The following is a 26781-nucleotide window of genomic DNA, read 5'->3' on the forward strand; positions in this document are numbered from 1 at the left end:
CTGCAGCTGAAGTTGAGATGTCGTATCTGGATCGCCGCCGCGCACGTGACTATCGGGCCACAATTTTCGCGTCTACGAAGACAATCGCCGTCGCCATACGGTCATATTTCGGGGGCCGTCGCTTCACAACCGTATATCGGTGACTGACCTGCGTGCGTTTTCCACCATCTAACAGAAAAGGTACGGTCAATCCGGAATGGAAGACTTCCAACATCGCTGCCGCCACGGCAACCGGCATCTGGTTCACTGCCGAGCCTCGCTCCTTTGTACTTCCATGGTTCCGTGCAAAGATGGTCCGTTTAGCTTTCAAATTTTATTATCTCACAAAATCAAAACAAAACAAACGGACGACAAAATTCTATAAACGAAATTCCTTTGAGAAGAGCTTGCGCCTAGGCAAGACTAGACTCTCACCTATGTGGAATGGATGCTTCTACTTGAAGCCTGATCCACACTCTTTTCCCCAGCAAGTGAATGCGCGATTCACCCTCAGCCTCGAAAACCTATGAAGTATATTGTTTGTTTAAATTGTAGTAATAAAGTTCATCTAATGACTTGTTTGGTTTTTTAAGTTGTTGTCATATCGAATATTTAGATGTCGATTTGAATGTTCAGATGCCAATTTGATATAAAACTAATTGCATAAGTTGCAACTAGGACTCTAGATGAATCTATTAAGTATAATTAATGGATGCTTCTACAATTAGCGGATGGTTATTGTAGCAATTAGTGGTCAAATTATGGACTAATTAAACTTAATAGATTTGTCTCGTGATTAAGTCACGACTTATGAAATTAGTTTTATAATAAATCTATATTTAGTGCTACTAATTGGTGTGTAACCATTGTACGGTTGGCGACGGGGATTCCCCCAGCGGACCGGACCATTTCTGCCCGCGGACCTTAGCCCTTAAGCCAAATCCGAGGCCTTGGCAGAGGAGTAGATCCATGAAAAAACATATATGTCGCTTGCTGTTTCTTCTTGTTGGGCCATAGCCCAGTCCCCTCACCCTCCCTCTGCTGCGCATTACAAATGTTGTTATTTTGAACTGCTTCATCGGAGGGATGATTGGCGCAAGAACAACTGCCTCCCGTGAATCCCTGGCATAGCTTGGGCGGCTTCCCCAAGCAGGCGAGCTCGTGCGACTCCAGGGAGGTTCACGGGTGGAAGGATGCTGTGCCAGAGGCGGGAGCTCCCATGGCGGTGAGTCCTAGTTCTCCACCTCGCCCACTGGGGGTCAGATCCGCCCCACCCTGCAGAGTGGAGAGAACGAATCTGAATCAGAAGGGGTGTTCCATACTTCTTCGTGAGGTCAAGCGAGGGGATAGCCGGATCGGGAGAATTGATGGATCACAATGGAGGACCGAGGGGAACAGGGTTCGCATGGCGAATGAAATCAAATGCCACCTATTCTCGGCTCCTGAGGAACACCCAAGGGAGAATCACGAGGTCCCAGAGGCCTCCGGGATCCGGAGTTGACAGAAGCGGCCTACCGATTGGAGAAAGCGCTGAGCTCCATTCCCTCGGATCGAAGTTTGCATGGGGGTAGTTCGATTCAACCGGAGAAGCGCCAAGAGGTGGAAGAAGGCGATTCAAACCCAATCAGTAATGGGCTTGCCCGCTGCTCAATTGATGAGCTGTTCGACCACTCCTGGTGAGATGAGCCCACGGAGCGATGGGTCTGGATTCCGAAGCCCATGATCCAAGGCGGCCCAGAATTCCCAGCTAGGCCTGATGAAATCCGCCACCACGGATGGAGAGCCCGACATCTGGTTAGGGTGCCTCCTCCTCATCCCTTGTCACAAACCTTCGCTCAGGTGATGGCTGCGGGCGGCATGGCGAGGATCCCACCACGTCCGGCGAGGGAGATGGACTCCGACAGAGGCCCGAAGCGGCGCTTCCCAGATCAACGTCACTACAACAACTTCTGGAAGGAGGAGCAATACATGGATCGCTTCAGGAAGGAGGCCGATCCCTACCGCGACCTGGAGGGGCGGGAGATGGAAACCAAGCGCCGCCCCATCGAGCAGCGCCTCTACCACCCTCAAGGTAACAAGCCTGCTCCTCCTTGGGATCGCTTGGGAGGGGGAATACGAACCTGGATGGGAAATCACGTGGTAGATTTGAGGATCTGTATGAGAGAATCTCTAGTGCTAAGGGAGGAAGGGGAAATTCCAAGCCTGGGGGATTAGGTACTTGCTACTGGTGCGGTCAACCTGGTCATCACCAAGCCACCTGTCAGAACGAGCCTTTCTGCTTCAGATGCAAGAATTCAGGTCATATCGCTGCCAAGTGTCCTGAAGCCCAAGGAAGCTCGATAAGCATGCTGGGATATGGTTTCCCAAAGCAAGGTTTCTTCAACCTGAAGGTGCCTGGTACTCACTTTCAGCAGTCAGCTGGCAACATGGCTAGGATTCAGATAATTAGTGGCGATGCTTCTGTGAACAAAGTGGAGGAAGAACTGAAAAATCTGGTAGATAGCAAATGGGATTGGAAAGTGCAGCAAGCTGGTGCCCAGGAGTATTTAGTCTCCTTCCCAAACAAAACCTTTCTAGATGCTCTCTCAAAGTCTATCTCCATTGAACTGGCCCTCCACAACCTGAGAGCCAAGGTGACAAAATCTGAGCTGGCACCGGGAGCTACCTCTATGCTGCAGACAGGCTGGGTGAAGATGTACAACGTTCCAGACTGTGCAAGAAATGTTGACTCAGTTAAGGCCATTGCAGAATTAGCTGGAGAGGTTGTGGTGGTGGACGAACTTTCTTTGATCGGAGAAGGTCCAATCAGGGTGAAACTCAATGGAAGAGATATCAGTAAATTAAAGGGGTTTGTCCAAGTGTTCATCAACAAAGCTGGATATGAGGTCAGATTTGCCCCAGAAGGCATGGAGGGGAAGAGCCAACCAAAAATGATTCCTCCAAAAAAAATTGATGATGACTCAGAAGAGGATGAAGATGATAATGTTAGAGACACTGAGCTGGAATGGGAGAAGATGAAAAGGCAGTTTGAAGCCAAGGAAAAAAGCTCTCACCTAGAAAAACAGTCTGGGGGCAGCAGCTACAAAGGCAAAACACAACAATTGGCTGAAACCCAGCTAGACAACAAACTGAATGGGGACACTCCAAGCTTAGAAATCATACAAATCAACATCCCAGAACATAGAGCTTTAACTTCTTTGCCAAGTACTGGGGGGGGAGGAATTGGACTCTCAAGACTCAATGCTGCTGATGGGAGACCACCTCTCACAGCTAAGTCAGACAGAGTCCCTTGAAGAGGCTCCTACCACACAACTGAATGAGATGCTAGACCCTACCAAAATCATGGTCCACACTGCTGACGGGGTGACTCTCATGGACAAAGACAAATGGCCTAAGCTGGTTTTTGACCCAGGCACTATGGAGGTTCAGGCTACACAAGAGGACCTACTTGTTGGGGAGGTAGTAAACACTCAAGACATTGTGGTGCTATCTGAATCTGAGGGGAGAGAGGAGGAAGAGGACTGGATAACCTGCACAAACTCAAGGAGGAAAGCTGTGAGGAAGCGCTACCCAGCTGTGGTAGTCAGCAAGAGCTCCAGGGTGAAGCACAACGAGAAGAAAGGGGTCACACCTGCCAAATTCCCAGGTGCACACGCTGATGCTCTCAATTCCTTTTCTGTTCTAAATGTGATGTCAAATGATGATCTGCTTGAAATTGCGAGGGAAAGTGATGTCATTTTGTGGGGAGACATAATTGAATCCACTAACACCATTAGTGCCATGAGGGCAGAAGAGGAAGCTAGAGCGGCTCTGGCTGAAGCCAATTACAAAGCTCGTCTAGCTGAAAGACAAACTGACCTCCACTCCCTTGAGTATGAAAACTTAGAACTAGGCTGTATTTCAAACTCATATCAGGAGTATGCTATGAATAAAATAGGGGTGGAAATTCAGAAAATGGGGAGCAGTAAGCTGAGTCGGGAACTCAAACGAATCAGTACCCAATGAAAATTCTATTTTGGAATATTTGGGGGATGGGTAATGTTTCTAGGGTAGGGATCCTTAAAGATATCCTCGCCGAAGAAAATTTAGACATAGTGGAGATCCAGGAGACTATAAAGTAGTCTTTCACTGACTGGGAACTCATGGCCCTCACTCCGGGGCATTCTTACCAATGGAATTGGCTTCCTGCTAAGGGCCATTCGGGGGGGGGGGGGGGGGTTCTAGTAGGCGTGAAGAATGACTTCACTGAAGTTGAGGGTTGGAATTTGGGTGAACATTTCTTGGGAGTGGACATTAGGCAAAGGAACAACAATTTCAGGTGGAGACTCCTTGTGGTCTATGGTCCAGCAAACCATGAGCTTTCTAGGGGGTTCTTGACAGAGTTGGATAGCACCATCAAAGCCTCCCCACTTCCTTGCCTAGTTGGAGGTGACTTTAATCTTATTAGAAACCTGTCCGACAACAGCAACAATAGGGGTGATAGAAACCTTATAGAGGCTTTCAATGACTTTATTAATGACAATGACCTGCGAGAGCTTTACAGGGGGGAGACAAATATACCTGGACTAACAAATAGGCCAACCCTATTAGAAGCAATATTGACAGAGTCCTTATGTCTACTAATTAGGAGCAAAAATTTCCTCTAGTTCATCTTACTAGCCTCACGAGGCTGGGCTCTTATCACTGTCCCCTACTTTTGGACACCGGAGAACAATATAAGAAAAAGACCAGACAATTCTATTTCGAAAAGCAGTGGCTAAAGGAAGAGAATTTTCTGGAAAAAAATAGCTGAGAAATGGAGCCAAGGCAAAGATGAATGCCCTGATTCAGCATACTCCCTCGACAAGTGGCACGGCCTACTGGCCGGCTTAAGAAAGTTCCTGAAAGGGCGGGGAAATAACCTGAGGGGTGATTTTAGAAGGAGGAAAGATGAGCTTATTAATAAAATTAAGGATATAGATGCTTTAGAGAGGGCAGGGATGGATCCTGATGGCAGGTGCAGAGCAGACCTTGAGTTTGAGCTAGAAACTTTAATAGAAAAGGAAGAACTATATTGGCAACAAAGGGGGGCTGAGAAACAGATCCTCGAGGGGGATGCCAATACCGCCTTCTTTCATCTCTCAGCCAATGGTCGAAGAAGGAAGAAATCTATCCTGTCTCTAGAAGAAGAGGGCACCTTACTCACTAACCAACAACAAATAAGAATGGTGATTGAGAAGTTTTACAAAAAACTGTTTGGCAAGCAAAATCCTAGTTCTGTCTCCCTAGATAATGATGCTTGGGCTACTAAGGGGAGACTGTCAGCTGAAGAAGATGAGCTCCTTAATAGTCCTTTTAGCGAGGAAGAGGTTAGGAAAGTCATCTTTGACATGAAAGAAAACTCAGCTCCTGGTCCAGATGGTTTTGGGGTGAGTTTTTACAAGAGCTGTTGGGAGATAATAAAAAACGAGTTCATGGAACTTGTCAATGACTTCCACAAAGGGGACTTGGACCTGACTAGACTAAATTATGGGGTCATCACCCTTGTCCCAAAAGTGAAAGAGGCAAACAATGTGAAGCAATTTAGGCCCATATGCCTCCTAAATGTCAGTTTTAAAATCTTCACTAAACTCTTGATGGGGAGACTTACCATGGTTGCGGACAAATTAATTGGACAAGCTCAGACGGCCTTAATAAAGGGGAGGTATATCCACGATGGAGCAGTTCTACTACACGAAATCATGCATGAGCTCCGTGTATCAAAAAAGTAAGGGGTGGTGTTTAAGATTGACTTTGAAAAAGCTTATGATAGTGTAAATTGGAACTTTGTCGAGGAAGTTCTAACTAAGAAAGGTTTTGGGGAGAAAAGCCGTCATTGGATTATGAGCACGATCCACGGGGGGAAAGTTTGTGTGAACATCAACAGGGAAAATGGGAATTACTTCAAGACTCACAGGGGACTGAGGCAGGGAGACCCACTATCACCCCTCCTATTCAACCTAGTCGCAGATGCATTGGATCACATTCTGACTAAGGCCAGAACAAAAGGGCGAATAAGGGGAGTAGCATTAAACCTGGTGGAAGGAGGCATTACACACCTACAGTATGCTGACGACACTGTGATCCTGATGGATAATGACAGCCAGACCCTGTCCAATATGAAATTCTTATTGTATTGTTTTGAATGGCTGACTGGACTGAGAATAAATTATCATAAGAGTGAAGTTGTTACCTTTGGAATAGACCCTGGACAACAACAGCAAATTGCCAACTTCATGAACTGTAAGGTGGGAAAATTGCCAATGATCTACCTAGGCCTACCTATTAGTGACAAACATTTAGGTGCCAAAGCGTTTACAGCTATGGAAACTAAAATACGGAGCAAGCTCTCAAACTGGAAAGGGAAAATGCTTTCAGTTGGGGGGAAAATGATTCTTACAAATTCAACTCTGAGAAGCATCCCTACCTACACCATGGGGGTGTACAAACTAGGAGAGGAGGTCCACCAAAAAATGGATTCCATCAGATCTCAGTTCTTTTGGAGAGGGGCTGGGGATAAGTTCAGGTATCATATGGTCAAATGGGAACAAATGTGCCTTCCAAAAGATTTTGGTGGCTTGGGAATAATTAACACTAGGATCTTCAACGATACTCTCCTCTTGAAGTGGGTGTGGAGACTTTTGAGAGACAAAGATGGAGATTTGTGCTGTCAGCTTCTCAAAGCAAAATACTACAAAAACAAATCATTTGCAAAAAGTAGAGATGGGATTGGATCACAGTTCTGGAAAGGGATCCAAAAAATCAGACACAAGATCAATTTTGGCCTCAAAAAAGTAGTGCTTAATGGAGAATCCACTCTATTCTAGGAGGACGTATGGCTGGGAGAAATTCCCCTACGATTGGAGTTCCCCAAGCTCTTCCAATTCTGCTCCAAACAAGGAGCTACGATCTCTAAGTTCTGGGAGAATGGAGAGTGGAACATCACCTTTCAACGCTCATTCGGGGCTGCAGAGATAGCTGACTGGGAGTCTCTGATGGGGAAACTCCAAGAAGTCAGCCTACAAAGGGGAAAAGATATACAAATCTGGGTGCTCGAAAACTCTGGTAAGTATACGTCGAGATCGATGTATTGCTTTCTCTCTTACAGGGGAGTGGTGAATAAAAGGATGGAGAAACTCCGGCACATGAAACTACCTCTTAAGCTCAAAATCTTCATGTGGCTGGCTATACAGGGGAGAATACAGACTGGGGCTGCTCTAAAACAAAAGAAATGGAAGGGCGACGAAAACTGTAGCTTGTGTAACTCCCTAGAATCTGTTGATCACGTCCTTTTCCAGTGTGTTATGTCCCGTTTCGTTTGGGCAAGTTTCAAAGAAGCCTTGAGGTGGGACAGGGCCCCAAATAGCCTTACTGACCTTTTTGATCACTGGATCACCCTAGGGTGCAAAGATTATGAACTGCGCCTTTTCCACTTCGTCATTGTTGCTTGGGGGATTTGGGTGACTAGGAACAAATTTAGAATACAAAACTGGTTCCCTCGATCACCAATCACTGACCTTTATAAGGTACAATTCTTTTTACAGAAATGGTCAATGTTGTTGTGGGGATCTGAACGGGAGAAGCTGGCGCCGCTATACTCAACCATGAAGCGGTGGCTGAAAGATTATGAAGAGTCAAGGACTCCCTACACTGAAGACTGGTGGCTCTAGTGCCTTTCTATTGTCCCTCTTTTGCACCTGGCTGGAGGAGTTGTGTAAAAACTTTCTGTTATCATGTCTTTCAAACTGGGAGAGCTTTGGACTCTAGGCTAGCGATTATGTTTCTGTGTGTCGCGCGAACGTTGGTATCCCCAACGAAGTATGTATTCAAACTTTATTCACTTTCTATAAAAGCAGGTAATCTCTTTCAAACAAAAAGTACGCACTCGGGTTTCTTCGCCTTTCCTACTTCAGCCGTCAGGCGATGCCTAATGCCTTTATTCTTCACACAAGCCAAACATCCATCCATCCATGAACGCGGCACACCTAGCAAGTGAGGTTGTTCCCGGGGCCGACGCCGAGCTGCTGGCAGTACCGCTTGTAGTAGCCCACCAGCGCGTTCACCTGGGCGGGGTTCCTCCCGCCGCACACGAGGCCGCCGTTGATGGCCCCGACGGTGGCGCCGAACCCCCACGGCACGGCCTGGTGCGCGCTGCTCATCCAGGACCAGAGCGCCGCCTTGAACGATACCACGGAGTCCCTGGCCACCCAGTCCGGGTCCCCCTGCAAGTCGACGCCGATGCTCTCCCCCGCTGGCCCGTAGTTGAATAGTTGAAGTTCCACCGACAGCTGTAGCAGGCCGCGCCCGTAGTACTTCTTCCCCACGGCGCACGGCCACTGCCTGCTGCTCCCGTTGCAGAAGACCTTCGCCCGGTTGATCTTGCTGATGTAGCAAAAATCTGTCGCCGGTTAAGGACATGCGTGCACGCAAATCGAAGAAACCGTCGGGGCATCAGATCATGAGAATGAAGCAGGATACGGTTTGATCGGTGAGCTTACGTCCGTCGTCCGATCTCGTACGTGGCGTGCGCAAAGAAGGTGGCGACTGGCGAGCTCGCACTTGCCGTTGACCTCCTCCGAGCCGCCGCGCGCGAAGCCCGGGAACGAGCCGGCGGTGCTCAAGAACGCGCCCCGTGTGTACAAGTTCTTGTCCTCGCACCCGTCCCAGGCCTGGGACTTGATTCCGTTGAAGAACGCCTCGGTGACGACGCTGGGCACGGATGCGCCGCCGCTCCCCAAGCACGGGCCGATGGTGCAGAGGAGGGCTACTAGCCCGAGGGCCAAGGCCGTCAGGGTCGTCGTCGTCGTCTGCTGCGGGGATGAGCTCGCCATGTTGGATGAGGTTACAATGGCATGCTGCAGATCGATGGCGTATATAAAGAAATCGAGGCCGCTGTGCATCTTCTCGATGCGTGATAGGCGACGTGACACTACTGTTCCAGAGTTTGAACTTGGCAATGCGCCTTAAAAAACAGATTTGATTATCGATGCTTTCAATACGGCGAAGAATCACGCTGTGAAATTTAAATGAATAGGTAAGATATATTGACGGCTTTTGCAAATTATTGCTTTTTTGTATTGCCATTGCCATAAATGGCTAGCTAGTGTATGCTTGTGTGGATAATGAGAATTTGGAATAAATTGTCAAATTCTTGAACCATATATTTGTTTATCTGGCCCCTCCTTAGTTTTCTTTCTAGTTCCGCCACTATCGGTTAGTCTTACCTAATTTTTCATGGATAACATAGTAGGCATTGCATTAATGACCTGACCAGGAATATGGCGGATGTAGGGGTTAATTGCACGGCAAGTGAGTGCAGATACCACTTCAACAAGACATCCACAGCGCACACACTCGGTGACCAGGAATATGGCGGAGGTAGGGGTTAATTGCACCTCTACCCCCATGGATCCAATGGAGCCCCCTTCACCCCCAAGAATTTTTAACCATGAATAGAGAAGAGGAAGAAGAAAAGAAGGAGGAGGAAGAAGAAAACGTGAGGAGCGAGTCGAGGACCGCGACGCACGTGCGGCCCATGAGTATGCCTGGAGGGCTGAAGACGTCGCCGCCCGCACGTCCGAGCTGACACTATGCGACGAGGACCACGCCGCACGCGCGACTCGCGAGGATGCGTGGAGGGCCGAGGATCGGACCGACGCGGCCGTCTGACACAGTGAGGTCGTCGGGATGCTTGGCCGATTTTGCACTCAAATGCCCGAGTAAGGTCTCCGGCAGTATCCAGCCGAAGGCACCTCGCGCTCGCACAATCCCAGCAATCATCTGCTCCACCTTGAACTGCCCCTGGTGAGCATCTCATTCCCAGCAGAGCCAGGAATCTCCTTCCCAACGGTGCCGGGTCCACCAGAGATAGATAATGAATTCAGCCTCCGGGCTAGGCTATCGTTGTCCTTGATGTGCGGCTATCTATCATGATCCTTGATGTGTAGCAAATGTTTTTTGGCTAGAATTTTATACAGTAAAAGCAAGGCTTAACATCTCTAGTTCACGACTGACATGATTTTGTGAGCGAAATTGCTTTATCTCTTGCAACCTTGTGGCGTTTGGGCTGGTAAAATCAAGTTGTTTTCATGGTCTTGAACAGAGTACTAGTAGTGAAAATAATCATGTTATCCCTAATTAACTATAGCAGCACTATAGCAGCAGTGACTGAAAACCACGCTGTTTATTTGGTTCCCTCGTTCCTGAATAAATGCAATGCATTGGAACCGTAAAAGTGTCGTGACGGCGGCCTTCTCCACATACTCCAAAAGTTATATTGATTTACAACAATGAGGTCCGCCATAGCTAGGATGCATGGTGGCGAGATCCTCTCCCTGTTGTGATCTGTGGTAGCAAATTGTGCCAGGAGATGATCGGAGGGTAAGGGTTCATAGAATCTGAATCAGTTGATGGAGTGAGTCTTCTCATGGCACATTTTGTTACTTAATAATAGGACACTTTCAGTAATTATTTCTGCTCCGAACGCTTACAAACACTTGCAATGTACGCTGGAACCATAGATACTTGCCAAGTGCTCGCCCAGCCCTGCATTTTTTATTGCTGCAACTACTAGAATACTAGTACATAAGCTCTGGGTTTCGCTCCCGGCGCCATTTCTGGTATGCGACGCCGATCGAGCATCCTTTATTCTTGAAGAACCAAGCAGGCATCCATGAACCCAAGCAACACCCCTAGCAGGTGAGGTTGCTCCCGGGGTCGACGCCAAGCTGCTGGCAGTACTGTCTGTTGGTGATATGCCCAAGAGCCCATCATCACAATACGGTTTAAAGGCCCAAGTGGATATTGATCCAAGAGGGATTAGGGTTACTAATGGGCCTATGAGATAGAAACTCATTAGTACGCCCTATATATATGAGGGAGGGGCTAGGGGGGCGATGACCTGAGCCGCGCCACCTCCCTAGCCGCCGCCCCTCCCTCTCTCTCGGCCGCCGCCCTTGCCGTGCGTGCGGTGCTAGCACACCGACGCCCGGCGTTTCATCCCCGTACGTGTGGACTCCGTGGAGGCACTGCTGCGACTGCTGCGCTGATCGGCTGCTGGGATCAAGTATGAGGAGCTCGGTTCGTGGGACGTGATCGACTACTTCCTCTACATCGACGCGCGACTTCTTCCGCTGCGCTGCGCGTCTAGTGGTAACGATCTATGATCTTCTACTCGCAAATATCTTGGGTTTATGCGGTAGTGATGCTAGCACAGCCTACCCGTTTCCCTACAGTGGTAGCAGAGCCAGGTTGCGTAGTTTTTGGTCTGGATCTTTTGCATATAGGTGATATGTTGTTGTAGTAGATTGGATCTATTACTTTTGCACGGTTTGATTAGATCAATTGGTCATAAGGGGTTAAAACTGGAGCGAGTTGATTGCGCGGCATGTGACAAAAGATTAGTTTGTGTTCTTTCTCTGTTATGCATACGACATGTCCCTACCGGCTGGAATCACCATCGGGACTAACTGTGTGCATAGTCAGCAGATTGAACCAACAGATCAAGGTCATGTGTAGATGCAGTCTTCTCAAGTGCAAAGTTTGCACGGTCAAGGTGATTGACCTAGTGAAAATTGAGGCATTATGAATGGCTCGGATTTGAGGTGATGCGATCACTCTGATGAGATTTTCATAGGGATTCCATAGATGTGATATGTGTAATTCCATAGGTGATGCGGGACCGCCGTTGCTTTCTCGCTGTAGCGGCTTCCCAAGCGCTACTTTGGTAGAACACGTCGTACGCCTAACTTGTTTTTGCAGGGTGTGATGTGAATGGTATGGCCTCAATGTCATGTGATGATGTATGTGATGATTTGTGCGGCCTGCGTGTCGCAAGTTAACACAACCGGGTTGAGGTTGCACCATTATTGTATAACGACCTGCGTGTCGACTTGTGATGTTTGAATCCTCATGTAATTATTTCACTAGCTATTAGATGTAGTAGCTTAGTATTTTTTCATGGAGGTTTCAATCATGATGGCGATGATGATCACCACAAGACAGGACGGATGGCAATGGAGGTCACCTTGGAGCCATGGCGATGGAGCCCATTGTGATGCAAGAGGCCATACTATTCACAATATAATATAATTATATGCCTGTGATGTTTATTTTCCTGTCATACTATTCTTTCATGCTTTTACATATGGTCTTTAATCATGATAGAATAGCTTCCCTCAGAAAAGTTTGAGTTTTTGATGCCTTTTACCAATAGCTGCACCTATAAATTTTGATCGTTGTGTGGTAGGTTTACCAAAGTAGAGTACCCTCAGCTATCACTTTTGTATAGGGTGGATGTCGGACATTCACAAGCATAGTATTGGTTTACTCAGCAAAGCTATCAAAACAGTTTTGGGCTTTAAGGCATAGGGTTGGGGCCGGGGCATTGGATGCCACCCAACAAACAAGAGTCGCATAGAGATGTGATTAATAATTTGTTACTTACCTGTATCACTACTTTTTCTAGCCGTGATGCTAAAGCTCACTAGAATTTTAGTGATTATGGATCTTGAACTACTATATGTCATTAGAGGGAAGATGACTTTGATATAGTAGGTTGTCTTTTGTTAAATCAGTTAATGAAAGTCTTTACATAAACTTAGTGCTGAAATCTTGCTTTACTTTAATGTTGTAGATCATGTCTGCCAGTAACAATTCCGCTTTCAATTTGCGTTCTGTTCTTGAGAAAGAAAAGTTGAATGGAACAAACTTTATTGATTGGTACCGCAATCTGAGAATTGTTCTCAGACAAGAGAAAAAGGAGTATGTTCTTGAGCAGCCATATCCTGATGATCTCCCTGACAATGCAACTGCTGCTGATCGCAGAGCTTATGAGAAGCACTGCAATGACTCACTTGATGTCAGCTGTCTGATGCTCGCCACCATGTCCCCTGATCTGCAGAAGCAGTATGAGCATGCAGATGCTCATACCATGATCGAGGGGCTGCGTGGGATGTTTCAGAACCAAGCCAGGACTGAGAGGTTCAATATCTCAAAGTCCTTGTTTGCGTGCAAGCTGGCAGAAGGTAGCCCAGTCAGTCCTCATGTGATCAAAATGATTGGTTACATTGAGACTTTGGATAGACTTGGTTCTAAACTTCACCAAGACTTGGCTACTGATGTTATTCTCCAGTCGCTCCCGGCGAGCTATGAGCCTTTTATCATGAATTTTCAGATGAATTGCTTGGATAAAACATTGAGTGAGTTGCATGGGATGCTAAAAACAGCAGAGGAGAGCATTAAGAAGAATCCCAATCTTATGATGATGATTCAGAAGGGGAACAAAAAGAGGAAGCGTTGGACGCCTCCTAATCCCAAAGATAAAGGCAAGGAAAAGAGTTCCGGTGGTGAGTCCTCGGGCTCTAAGCTAAAGCCAGCACCTAAGGCCAAATCTGGCCCTACTTCTGAAGATGAATGCTTCCACTGTCATGAAAAGGGACATTGGTCTAGGAACTGCAAGAAGTACTTGGAAGAAAATAAGAAGAACAAAGGAAGTGAGACTTCCACTTCAGGTATAAATGTTATAGAAATAAATATTGCATTATCTTCTAGTGAATCATGGGTATTTGATACTGGATCGATGATTCACACTTGCAAATCGTTGCAGGGTCTAAGTGAGACTAGAAGATTTGCAAGAGGTGAGTTGGACGTTCGGGTCGGCAATGGCGCAAAGGTTGCGGTGTTGGCGGTCGGCACCTACCACTTGTCTCTACCATCCGGATTAGTTTTGGAATTAAATAATTGTTATTGCATTCCTGCTTTGAGCAAGAACATTATTTCTTCTTCATGTTTGGAAGAAGTTGGTGATTTTAAGATTGTAATTGAGAACAAACGTTGTTCTATCTTTTGCAATGGTATTTTTTATGCTCATTGTCTATTGGTGAATGGATTATATGTTCTTGATCTTGAGGATAAATCTGTATGTAACATTAATACTAAGAGGCTTAGACCAAATGATTTGAATCCCACTTTTATTTGGCATTGTCGCTTAGGTCATATAAATGAGAAGCGCATTGAACAACTCCATAAAGATGGATTGTTAAGCTCATTTGATTTTGAATCATTTGACACATGTGAGTCTTGTTTGCTTGGAAAGATGACCAAAGCGCCTTTCACTGGTCAGAGTGAGAGGGCGAGTGACTTCTTGGGACTTGTACATATCGATGTATGTGGACCAATGAGCTCAATAGCCAGAGGTGGTTTTCAGTACTTCATTACTTTCACTGATGACTTTAGTAGATATGGCTATATCTACTTAATGAGGCACAAGTCTGAATCGTTTGAAAAGTTCAAAGAATTTCAGAATGAAGTACAAAATCAATTAGGCAAGACAATTAAATTTCTGCGATCTGATCGTGGAGGAGAATATTTGAGCCTTGAATTTGGTGATCATTTGAAGCAATGTGGAATTATTCCGCAGCTAACTCCGCCCGGAACGCCTCAATGGAATGGGGTATACGAACGGAGGAACCGAACCTTGTTGGACATGGTTAGGTCCATGATGAGCCAAGCTGATCTTCCATTGTCATTTTGGGGTTATGCTCTTGAAACTGCTGCGTTCACACTGAATGGGGTTCCAAGTAAGTCTGTTGAGAAGACACCATATAAGATATGGACTGGGAAGCGTCCCGAATTATCTTTTCTCAAAGTTTGGGGATGTGAGGCTTATGTCAAACGTTTGATGTCAGATAAGCTCACTCCAAAGTCAGACAAATGTTTCTTTGTGGGGTATCCTAGGGAAACCAAAAGATATTATTTTTACAATAAGGCGGAAGGCAAAGTGTTTGTCGCTCGCAATGGTGTTTTCTTAGAAAAGGAGTTTCTCTCAAAAGGATTTAGTGGGAGCAAGGTGCAACTTGAAGAAATTCAGGAAACACCCGAAACTGTTTCAGCACCCACTGAAGATCCACGGGATGTGCAAGATGTTGCACAACCCATAGTTGAGGCACCAGCCCCACGAAGGTCTATAAGGGCACGTCGCGCTACTGACAAGCTCAACCTCCTTATTACGGAGGAGCGCCATGTATTATTGATGGAAAATGATGAGCCCTTGACCTACAAAGAAGCAATGATGGGACCCGACTCCGACAAATGGCTTGAAGCCATGGAATCCGAGTTAAAATCCATGCATGATAATCAAGTTTGGAACTTGGTCGATCAGATTGACAGTGTAAGACCTGTCGACTGTAAGTGGATTTTTAAGAAAAAATTAGACATGGATGGAAATGTTCACATCTATAAGGCACGATTGGTGGCGAAAGGTTTCCGACAAATTCAAGGTGTTGACTATGAGGAAACCTTTTCGCCCGTCGCAATGCTAAAGTCTGTTCGGATTCTCCTAGCAATTGCCGCATATTATGACTATGAGATATGGCAAATGGATGTCAAAACCGCTTTCCTTAATGGACATCTAAGTGAGGATGTGTATATAACACAGCCTGAAGGTTTTGTCGATCCTAAAAATGCTGGGAAAATATGTAAGCTTCAGAGGTCCATCTATGGATTGAAGCAAGCATCTCGGAGTTGGAATATTCGTTTTGATGAAGTAGTCAAAGGGTTTGGCTTCATCAAGAATGAAGATGAGCCTTGTGTTTACAAAAAGGCTAGTGGGAGCGCACTTGTGTTTCTGGTCCTATATGTGGATGACATATTACTGATCGGAAATGATATTCCAATGCTTGAAGCCGTTAAAACCTCATTGAAAAAGAGTTTTTCGATGAAGGATTTAGGAGAGGCGGCTTATATTCTGGGTATTAGGATCTATAGAGATAGATCAAAAAGGCTAATTGGATTGAGCCAAGACACGTACATTGACAAAATACTGAATCGGTTCAATATGCAAGATTCCAAGAAAGGTTTCTTGCCAATGTCACATGGCATTACTCTAAGCAAGAGTCAGTGTGCTACGACACCTGATGAGCAAAAGAGGATGAGTACGATTCCTTATGCTTCAGCCATAGGGTCGATCATGTATGCTATGCTTTGCACGCGCCCAGATGTTTCCTTTGCTCTAAGTATTACGAGCAGGTATCAGTCAGATTTCGGTGAACCTCACTGGACAATTGTAAAGAGTATCCTTAAGTACTTGAGAAGAACTAAGGATATGTTCCTAATATTTGGAGGCGAAGATGAGCTCCTTGTAAAGGGTTACACCGATGCTAGTTTTCAAACAGACAAAGATGACTCCAAATCGCAATCCGGTTTTGTTTTCTGCCTCAATGGTGGGGCAGTGAGCTGGAAGAGTTCCAAGCAAGATACGGTGGCTGATTCGACGACAGAGGCCGAGTATATTGCAGCTTCCGAAGCTGCAAAAGAAGCTGTTTGGATCAGAAAGTTTGTTTGTGACTTGGGTGTTGTTCCTAGTGCGTCCAGTCCAGTGGACCTCTATTGTGATAATAGTGGTGCCGTTGCACTAGCAAAGGAGCCTAGAACAACTAAGAAGTCCAGACATATACTGCGAAAGTATCACCTCATCCGTAACTTTGTTGAGAGAGGTGATGTGAAGGTTTGCAAGGTGCACACGGATTCAAACGTTGCTGATCCGTTGACGAAGCCTCTCCCACAATCAAAGCATGAGGCGCACATGAAATCTATGGGTATTAGATACTTACATCAGTGATTCTAGTGTGCGTGAGAGATTTTGTGTCATGAGTATGTTTATGTAATGATAAATAATTGTTATTTGTTCCATGGATGATTATTTTACATTGATTATCAAGTATGTGACTTGTTCGTGAAACTCTTTGTTGAAAATGATATGATTTTAAATTATCCCTAGTTTATGTCGTTGTGTGGGACAACAACGACGTTGAGACTAGCACATGCATTAATTGATGATCTTGTTTCGCGAATCATGGATATGGAGATATCGGATTAATGATGTGGACACATGTTGGTGAACATGGTGTTGGATTGACCCACTCCAAGACAATGTTGGGATTGTTATTTTGTATGTGCCATCAGTTGTTCTTGAGTGTTATACCTACTGAATCCTTAGACCTGAGATCGCCATTGTTTCTCACTGTGTGTAGTGGTGCATCTTGGGGCTGCTAAACGCTACTCCGTGACTGAGTAGTTACAAAAGCAGCTTACAGGTATGTCATGAAACATGGAATGGGATGTGAGCGGATCAAGATGGAATTTGCCCCTCCTAGATAACGGGAGAGATATCTCTGGGCCCCTCGAGATAGTTGGATTTGAAAGTGCATGGCCATGCCAAAGTGATTAAAGAGTTAATCATGATGACTAAAGGTTAGTTATGAATAGAATCCACTATTAGATCGAGAGAATGGTCGAGCTATCACAAAGGTGGCACGCATCTCGCTTTGAGCTTGACTGGTATCGTGTGGCAAAGGGATCGGTGTATGAGTATATCTATGGTTCGGCCGATATGATCTTTATGTGTATTTGTGAGTCACTATGCCCTGCTAGGTGCCGCTATTGACTTGTGATTCGGAAATAATTTCCGATGACGACCACCTACACATGAACCTAACGGGTCACACACTTAAGGGGTTTGGAATGTTGGAAAGCTTGCATGTATGATTGTCTCTAGTGCAAGTGGGAGATTGTTGGTGATATGCCCAAGAGCCCATCATCACAATACGGTTTAAAGGTCCAAGTGGATATTGATCCAAGAGGGATTAGGGTTACTAATGGGCCTATGAGATAGAAGCCCATTAGTACGCCCTATATATATGAGGGAGGGGCTAAGGGGGCGATAACCTGAGCCGCGCCACCTCCCTAGCCGCCGCCCCTCCCTCTCTCTCGGCCGCCGCCCTTGCCGTGCGTGCGGTGCTAGCACACCGACGCCCGGCGTTTCATCCCCGTACGTGTGGACTCCGTGGAGGCGCTGCTGCGACTGCTGCGCTGATCGGCTGCTGGGATCAAGTACGAGGAGCTCGGTTCGTGGGACGTGATCGACTACTTCCTCTACATCGACGCGCGACTTCTTCCGCTGCGCTGCGCGTCTAGTGGTAACGATCTATGATCTTCTACTCGCAAGTATCTTGGGTTTATACGGTAGTGATGCTAGCATAGCCTACCCGTTTCCCTACACTGCCTGTAGTAGCGCACGCGCGCATTCATCTGGTCGGGGTTCTTCCCGTTGCACTCGAGGGCGCCGTTGATGGCCCTGGTGGTGGCGCCGAACCCCTGGGAGATCACCCCGTGCACGTTGTTCATCCAGAACCAGAGCGCCGTCTTGAACGAGATCACGCGGTCCTGCGCGATCCTGTCCGGGTTCCCGAGCCCGTCGAAGCCGATGCTCCTCCCCGCCGGCCCGTAGTTGTAGTTCCACGAGATCTGCAGCGGGCCGCGCCCGTAGTACTTCTTCCCCGCCGCGCACGGCCACTGCCTGTTGCCCCGGTCGCAGTAGTCGTTGTTCTTGTTGATCTCACTGATGTAGCAGAAATCTGTCGGCGTCCATAGCCAAGCTCCAAATCCATCAGCATGCATGATTGATAATAATGATATGCATGTGGTAGAAAGATTACAGTCTCTGCAGTGGAGAAAAGGGTTATTCTTATACGATCAACTTACGCCCTGTCTCGTGCGTGACGTGCGCGAAGAAGGCGGCGATCTCGCGCTTGCCCTGGGCCTCGGAACCGCCGTTCAAACTTGGTGGGCTGCACAATGCAAGCAGCTAGCTGTCCATATTTTCAAACTACTTACTGTTCCGGATCACCAACTTGTGGCACATCTCTCAACATCCTACCATATTTTCAGAAGCTGCGGCACTTGTTAGTTTTTTTGCTGCTCCAGTGTAGAGCCGTAGAGGTGACCGAAGGTATCGTCAGATCTGGAGTTCTGGAGCTCCCATCGCCGCCGGGTACTTGAAAGATGTGGAAAATCCGCCCGTGCTACGGGCTACGAGGTCCTTCCTTTCCCGTGAATTCTCGCGTCCGCGGAGACAATTGCCGTCACCCGTCAACCGCGTACAGCCGTATATTATCGTTGTTCAGTTATACAATTCCACGCAGTGTACGGTGCATGTGAAGGCCCTACTAATTCGTCGAACATAAATGGTCCAGCCAGAAGGGAAGACTTCCAACGTCGCAGCCGGCCGGACTGCCGGAAGGTGATGGCTGCTGTCTAATTTGGACTGCGCGCCTTTTTTTTCATTTTTTTCCTAGACAACCTCTCTGGAGTTTGGAGGATGTTCAACTGAGAGATGGCCAATTCCATGATCATGAGTCTTTGGCTGAAGTAACATTGTGGGATTCAGCTTCAGTCGCAAAACGTCTCTCTACTAGAAAAAACGGCTCGTTTACTTCCTCCAAAAGATTCTGTCTCCAGCTGTGTGCTGTTTCGATTTTATGGGCCTTCAATGACAGTTTCAGCCCAACACAACACGACCAATGTGGTTTTTTTTTGGTGGATTTCTGTCATTTCTAGTCCATACGGACGGTGCCTGCTAGTTTAGTTGTCTTGTTGTGAATTTTCAGGGAATGTGAGACTGCAAGTGAGCTAGCCTAGCAGACGATAGATAAGTCAAGTAACTTTTACTAGTTCTTTAGGCTGTAATCCTTTCCCTTTTTCTATTAATTTCATCTCCTTCGGTTTTTGTTTTTTTAATATATTGCGTAGTTGAGCTTGAAACACATGTGTACAAAACAATCCAGTTAGTATTGGCACCTTTGATATACTACCCAAATTCAAACTGAAGGTACTGGGTAGCAAATCAATTATTAGTATTAGTCTATCAACCCGTGCTCCCGCACGGGCTAGTTAGAGATATCTAATAATTATATATCTCACGCTCTCTTTAACCAATTAAATATTCTAATCCAGTACTGCAAAGATACATATTTATTATTATATAATTGTAATAAATGTGATAGGTTTAGTTACTAACAATTTTCTCACTTTGCATCACACCTCCATATATGTTTGGTATGTGTTTAATTGAACACTTTGTTTGAGCTATGTGAACAACATGAAAATTGGTATTCTTATTTCTTCTCGTGTACATGAATATATGGTGACAAATACCTTATGGTTAGTATATATGTTTACATAAATAATATATTAATAATGATAGGAATAATAATTTAAAATTTTATATTGATGCGCTTTAAGATTTTATTATAATAACATAATTTTGTTTCAGATTTGGGGTTGATTTTAACTTTTATTATCTTATCATTGGATAATATATATGAAAATTTAGGGGTTATTTGATATTATTTTATAATGGTATAAGTGGGTAATTTACATGAAGATTAGGGGGTTACTTTAGATTATTTTTTATAATGGCAGAGGTGGGTAATTTAGATACATATTTAGGGTGTTACTCTAGTCTATTTTCATAATGATAAAGGTGGGTAATTTATTAAAGATAACAGATCCAATGGCTATTATGATTAGAGTTGTCGAATTGATGGTCAGATGTTTCTGATTTTTGTGAGAATTTGTAGGATTTCTCTACTTTTTTAGACTTTCCATCTAGGATCCTAGGTGACTTCACCTGGAGGCTTCAAAAGAAGCCTCCAATTAGTAATAGTAAGATTAGACCTTTCCTTTTTTTTCAATATGTACTTGAAAGATTGAGGTAAGGGAAACATCGTAATATCTTAGTGTAAGGAAGCATGGTGATTAGAAGTTAGTAATAGAGGCGTTGAGAAGAATTTTAATCATTCTTGTTCCACTACTCCCGCGCCCCCCATCACTGCCGGTTCAAAATAGCTATCACCGCCGGTTTTGGGGGCGTTGGATTTAACTCGTTGGTGATGGACAGGGCCATCACCACCGGTTTCAGACCCGACGGTGACAGTCCGAACCATCACTGCCGATTTGAGACCCGGCGGTATTGCCCCGTTAGGAAACAAAAAAAAAAGGCTGCGCTGCTACCATTGATGCTTGCCGAGCCGCTCGCCGCTCGCCACGCCGCTGCAGCCGCCGTCGTAGCACCGCTGCTGCAGCACCGGCGAGTGATATGTAAGCATCACCGCCGGGTCCATTTGGAACCAGCGGTGATAGACTATCACCGCCGGTTCGAAACAAACTGACGGTGATTGGGCGTTGGCGATGATGTATTCTGTAGTAGTGAATTATGTCCTTTTAATCTTTGTTGGTTTTCTTAGAATTTTAATCTTTATTTTCAGTCACCCTTTTTCTTTGTTGCATCGATGGACTAAATTTTACTGAAAACAGAAAGTTTATCATCCACATTTTTTTCTTTCACATGAAAAGGTTCATATGTACGTGTCGCATGCATCTTGATTGGGTAGAAAAAGTTCATATTCCTGGCAATTCTGCATATTACAAACTGCTTCGTTATTCAGGCCGCATAAACAGGCCCGGCCCTGCGCCTGCATTATTGATACTACTGCTAGTACATAGCACATCTTCGTTAAACTCTGGGTTTAACTTCAGGCGACAGTATTCTTTATTCTTCACCAGCCACAAGCTACCATGCATCAACGAAGACTTCGTCTAGCAGGTGAGATTGTTCCCCGGGTCGACGCCGAGCTGCTGGCAGTACTGCCTGTAGTAGCCCACCCGCGCGTTCATCTGCGCCTGGTTCTTCCCGTTGCACTCGAGGGCGCCGTTGATGGCCCTGGTCGTCGCGCCGAACCCCTGCGGCATCACCCCGTGCACGTTGTTCATCCAGAACCAGAGCGCCGTCTTGAACGCGACCACGGCGTCCCGCGCCACCGCGTCCGGGTCCCGCAGCCCGTCGAAGCCGTTGTCCCGCCCGGCGGGCCCGTAGTTGTAGTTCCACGAGATTTGCAGCGGGCCGCGCCCATAGTACTTCTTCCCCGCCGCGCACGGCCACTGCGTGTTGCCCCGGTCGCAGTAGTCGTTGTTCTTGTTGATCTCGCTGATGTAGCAGAAATCTGTCGGTGTCCAGCCGAGCTCCAAATCCATCAGCATGCATGATTGATGTGTGGTAGAAAGATTACAGCCGTGTGTGCAGTGGAGAAGGGATTATCCGATCGACTTACGCCCTGTCTCGTGCGTGACGTGCGCGAAGAAGGCGGCGATCTCGCGCTTGCCCTCGACCTCGGAGCCGCCGTGGGCGAAGCCGGAGTACTTGCCGGCGGCGCTCAGGAACGCGCTCCGCGTGTAGAAGCTCTTGCCCTCGCACCCGCCCCCGGCCTGGTTCTTGATGCCGTTGAAGAACGCGTCGGTGACGACGCTAGCCACGTTCGCGCCGCGGCCGCCGCTTCCGCTTCCGCTGCCGCCGCCGCCCCCGGAGTAGCACGGGCCCGACTGGCACCCCTCACCACAGTAGGGGTCACCCAGGCCGCAGTAACCGTACTTGCTGCAGCAGTAGCCCGGCTGGCAGCCGCAGTTCTGCGCGGCGGCCGGCCCGGCGGCAGCGCAGAGGAGAGCTAGCCCGAGCGCCAGAGCCGCCATGATCTTCGGCGCGCCTGCCACACCCATACTGGATCAGTGCTTCAGCTTGTCACTAAGGTTCGCTGCTGCCGTGCAGCTTGCTGTTGGTGTTGGGTGATGATCTGAGATGCCATGCCGGTGTCGCTTTATATAGCGATGAGGCGGCGACCCGGTCCACCATACATGCATCGACGTGTACTCACAAGCTACTCCAACGTGGGCCAGATCTGTTGGATCGCCGCCATTGCTTGAATGCTCGGTGGAAAAATCCGCGCATGCTACCGGCTACGCCGCTGCTTTTTCCAGTCATTTTTCGCGTCTGCCAAGACGATTGGGACCGGCACAATGTACCATACCGGGCCGCCGCGGGCAGTCGTATCCGTATATTGTTGCTCGATTCCACGCACCTTGCTAATGCTAGCTTGTGTGGGTTTAGTGGTGCCTGATGGGGGCCCCACTATGAGAAATGGTCAAGTGATGTTGTATTATTATCTCCTTTGGATAGCAAGACTTCCAAGGTAGCTGCCGGTGATGGTGGTTAATTTGGGCCACGCGCACAAGCCTACTGCGTTAGCATTCTTTTTGTTTTAGTTCTCTCTAGATGACACTTGGGAGATTTTTGTTCCTTTTTAAGTTGCATGGATGATATGGATTTAGAAGATTTCCAGTGTTGTGCAGGATTTATTATGAATTTTTGAATATTTCTTTGAGACGGGATCAGCTTCATGCATATGGGCCTCGTATTGAAACCAATTTCGCTTAATCTAAACCCCTTTAAAAATTTGGCGGGTCAAATTTGGGTTGTCGGAATTTGTGCCAACTATACTAAGGTCATTTTCAGTGGAAGTTCATGAGAGTTTTATGTTAGAAATTCTAGGATCTCTAGATCAAAAGGAACCACAAGAGTGTCATGAGATGCACATACCTTGGTCACTAGGGACTCCCATCACTTGCCTCTATGTGTGTATGTGCTTTTGTGGGTAGGTGTGTTGGTCGTGTGATTTTCCCGGTGATGACAACGATGAGCACGATCGGGGTGCTTGAACAAGTATCCCTTCTCTTATATCGCTGCTCACCGGGGGTAACCGACTTCCCTAGGTCGGTTCCCATCCCCGATCAGGACGGGTATGGGATGGAAACATCCCGTTCTCTTATCTTTATTTATTTCTTCATTAATTGCATTACTGTACATTCACTGTTAAGCTTACTATTTAAGCTTTACTGATCATCATCTAACATTTTATGCACATTAAATATGGTGTCATATCACCATTTTAGATTATGTAGCACTAGATTAATAAAGAGAGATGAATGGGTCTCATCTAGATGAAACTACATTTCACGATTACCATCTCTTTATAAGTCGTCTTAGAATTAAATAGAATGGGCACCTATGAATACTAGTAGCAAATATGAAACAATACATTGTGAAACGAGTTTAATTCATGATTTCATTTATGTTTTGGTGATATAGCACTCTTAAAAACAACAAAATGAAACCACCCATAAGGATTTGCCTAATAGTGACGAGTCGTCCGCGAAAGTAGTGCAACGCCCATTTGACTGATGCGTACGTGGCCATGTTCTCAAGGACATTATTGTGATTCTGACTTCTGAGTACCAGCTTCAGTTCCAAACTTTACTATTAATTTTCTTTAAAAAGTACTGTTCAGAAGATGCAACTAGACAAGTGCTAACTCTTTTCCATGGTCAAGAAGCTGAAACCTCGTTGAAGCGTGGCTGCATCCGTCACCTGCTCAGATGTTGGATTCAAGCCATCCATGCAAGCCCAACCTGCTGATCAAGCTCCCTGTCAGGAAAAGAAAAAGGGCAGACGGGCAGACAGACATAGGCGAGGGTCTCGAAAAAAAAAGACAGGGCGAAACCAACACAAGTTCAGAGAATGAATAAAGACGACGAGATTGCTTGTGGACTGAGATTGCTTGTAAATTCAGTCGCCTGACTATCCCTCCTTTTTTTTTCATTTCTTCTTCTGTTTAGCACATTGCCGTTGTTCCAATCTCAGTCACTGAATGAAGGCTTACGAAACTGAGCATCCACTGCTTGTCGTTCTTTTCTTTTGGGCCTTTGTGTAATTAACATGGCCTCATTTAGACTATTGTTTGTGATTTTGGTGATTAAGTGACAACATAATTAATGAGACTAACAAGTTTATGAGATCACACGTATAGGAATTTTTAGGTCCCATGGATATAATTCAACACATCTAATTCATCGTCAAAACGTCATGATCAATCTACCGTCAAGACGCCAAGTCCAATCCATCATCAAAATGACAAGTTGTTGGGTACCACAATTAGAGACACCCTAATTGGGGTACTAAGATCGCTTTAAAAAACACAAACACCTGTTAAGGCAACTGGGCCCACGAAGGCCCACGGCCTGCTTCCCATCCGGAAGAAAGGAAAGGACTCAAAGAACCCCGGCGTGCGGCCCATTCACATTCCCCTCGAACCCGCGGAACAATCTCCGCCTCGTTCGAGGGTCTCTTTCGGGTCTGCTGGGCAATCTCCGCCTCGCTCGAGGGTAGCGGAACTACCCTCGAGCAGGAGACCAATCTCCGCCTCGCTCGAGGGTAGCGGATATACCCTCGAGCGGGTAACTCATTCTCTGCCTCGCTCCAGGGTCCCTCAATCACGCAACGCACCTCCGCCTCGCTCGAGGGTAGCAGATCTACCCTCGAGCGGCGTCCAATCTCCGCCTCGCTCGAGGCCGTCTCTCGGCACAAGGGACAAACGGCTCCGCCGCCCAACCGCTCGCCGTACGAAGGCATTAAAGGCCAGCCGTCTCGCCACGACGCCCAGGGTGGACGGTGTCAGGCTGCCACTCCCACAGTGGATGTGACCGGGGTCCCATCCGCTGACTTCGGTCACCGCTCCGCCATCCCGAAGGCTGTAGCGACACTGTGGGACACGCGGTGCGAGATAAGACGGACCCGGCACTGCTCCCGTTCTTGTTCTGCCGACACTGACCACCCGGACTCGCCTCCCACTGGGGAAGGGGTCCGGCGATGTCACGCGTCTTTCCGGAAGGGGCGCTCATCACACACGGTCGGAGTCCCGGACCTCCCCCCTCCTCTCAGAGGTCTGGGACCTCCACGTGTCCCCCGGGCCTTCTAGTGTGCACTCCTGCACCCCGACCAGGAGGTCCGGGGCCATCCCGCGCCATAACTACCGCCGGAACACTGCAGGACGAGCGGCGCAATCCTCATAGGACGAAGGACGAAATCCAGGACAACAGCGACACACGCCGCCTTCCCACAGTATACTTACTACAGTATCCGACCACTGTACCCCGCAATTTAGGGGAGGACGACGACTTCCATGCCCCACTCATATGTCCCGCCCCTTCTTGTAACTATAAAAGGAGGAGGCGGGTTTTCTTTAGACTCTCTGGTCTGGACTCTAGTCTGCTTGGTCTCTCTGCCTTCTCTCCCAAAGAGGACGCACAAGGACTACTGAGCACTCATCTCCACCGACTCCACTCTTAGCTGAGACTTGGGAGCTTCTCTCCCTCTCTCGCCTCGCTTGTACCCCCTACTAAAAGCACTCCGGGTGCAAGATAATACAGTGCCCTCGCACACCCACTTTGCTGGACGTACGGCCCCGCGGTCGGAACCAGGATAAACCGTGCGTTACTGTGATTGCCTCTTGCATCATCATCTGGGACGAGAAAACACGTAGCATTCACTAGTTGGGATCTGGGCCCCCGGGTCAGGACACCGACAGTTGGCGCGCCAGGTAGGGGGACGCTGCGTGACATTTTTTTCTCTCTTTTTCCCATTTGATCTCCAGGGATGGCGAGCAGATCCAACCCATACCCCGTGGGTGTCTCGGATCCGCTCCCCGCTGGGTTTGTGATCTGGTTCGGGAGTCTCGAGTTCAGAGCGATTGGCAACGGTTACCTCATGCGGCTCCTCTCGCCCAGACGCAACCCCATTGCTCCGACTACGCCAGCCCGGCGCGATAGGCGCTCGGGTCAGCGTTCGCGACAAGCGCGCGCGGAGCGGCGTCGCACGGCACGTCACAACTCTTCAATCAGCACTAACCTCACCGAGTATGAGGATCTGCCGGGTCATCATCTTCTATCGATCCGCAACCTCATCGCGTCATCCCTCGACGAATCCTACCCCGAGATAGCGAGCTCGATCGCCGATGACGTCAACTTCTTCATGAACAACTTCGTGGCCGAGGAGGCCGAGGACTACTCCGGGGTCTACAACCCCGACGCTCTTCGCTCGTTCCAACTGGCGGCGGGTTACTGCCTCACCTGCTCCGAAGACTCCAGCGAGGGGGATTTCGATCCTTCCCGGGAGTGCTTAATGGTGGACCTTGCGGACGAGCAAAACGACAACGCCCCAAGCAACGACGGGGACGCCGGGGCGAACGCGCGGGCAAAGCAACCGGCGAACCCGCCTGCAGC

The 26781-nt window shown here is 47.5% G+C and overlaps 2 protein-coding genes and 1 pseudogene across 2 annotated transcripts; all 3 read right to left on the reverse strand.

Moving 5' to 3' along the window:
* Positions 1 to 7982: 7982 nt before the first annotated feature.
* On the reverse strand, positions 7983 to 8828 carry LOC120640215 (annotated as a pseudogene).
* A 1590-nt stretch (positions 8829 to 10418) lies between these two features.
* Positions 10419 to 20957, reverse strand: LOC120640216 (endochitinase A-like). The gene is made up of 4 exons (XM_039916071.1): positions 20848 to 20957; positions 18538 to 18623; positions 18059 to 18410; positions 10419 to 10740 (listed from the first exon to the last, which is right to left on the reverse strand). Exons 1-4 carry the CDS (start codon positions 20955 to 20957, stop codon positions 10689 to 10691), a joined length of 600 nt encoding a protein of 199 aa, XP_039772005.1. The 3' UTR covers positions 10419 to 10688.
* A 262-nt stretch (positions 20958 to 21219) lies between these two features.
* Positions 21220 to 22454, reverse strand: LOC120642527 (endochitinase A-like). Its single transcript, XM_039919095.1, has 2 exons — positions 21945 to 22454; positions 21220 to 21836 (listed from the first exon to the last, which is right to left on the reverse strand). Exons 1-2 carry the CDS (start codon positions 22384 to 22386, stop codon positions 21433 to 21435), a joined length of 846 nt encoding a protein of 281 aa, XP_039775029.1. The 5' UTR covers positions 22387 to 22454; the 3' UTR covers positions 21220 to 21432.
* Between the last annotated feature and the right edge of the window lie 4327 nt (positions 22455 to 26781).

This window comes from Panicum virgatum, chromosome 7K (assembly GCF_016808335.1).
Source record: "Panicum virgatum strain AP13 chromosome 7K, P.virgatum_v5, whole genome shotgun sequence".
Classification (NCBI taxonomy): Eukaryota; Viridiplantae; Streptophyta; class Magnoliopsida; order Poales; family Poaceae; genus Panicum; species Panicum virgatum.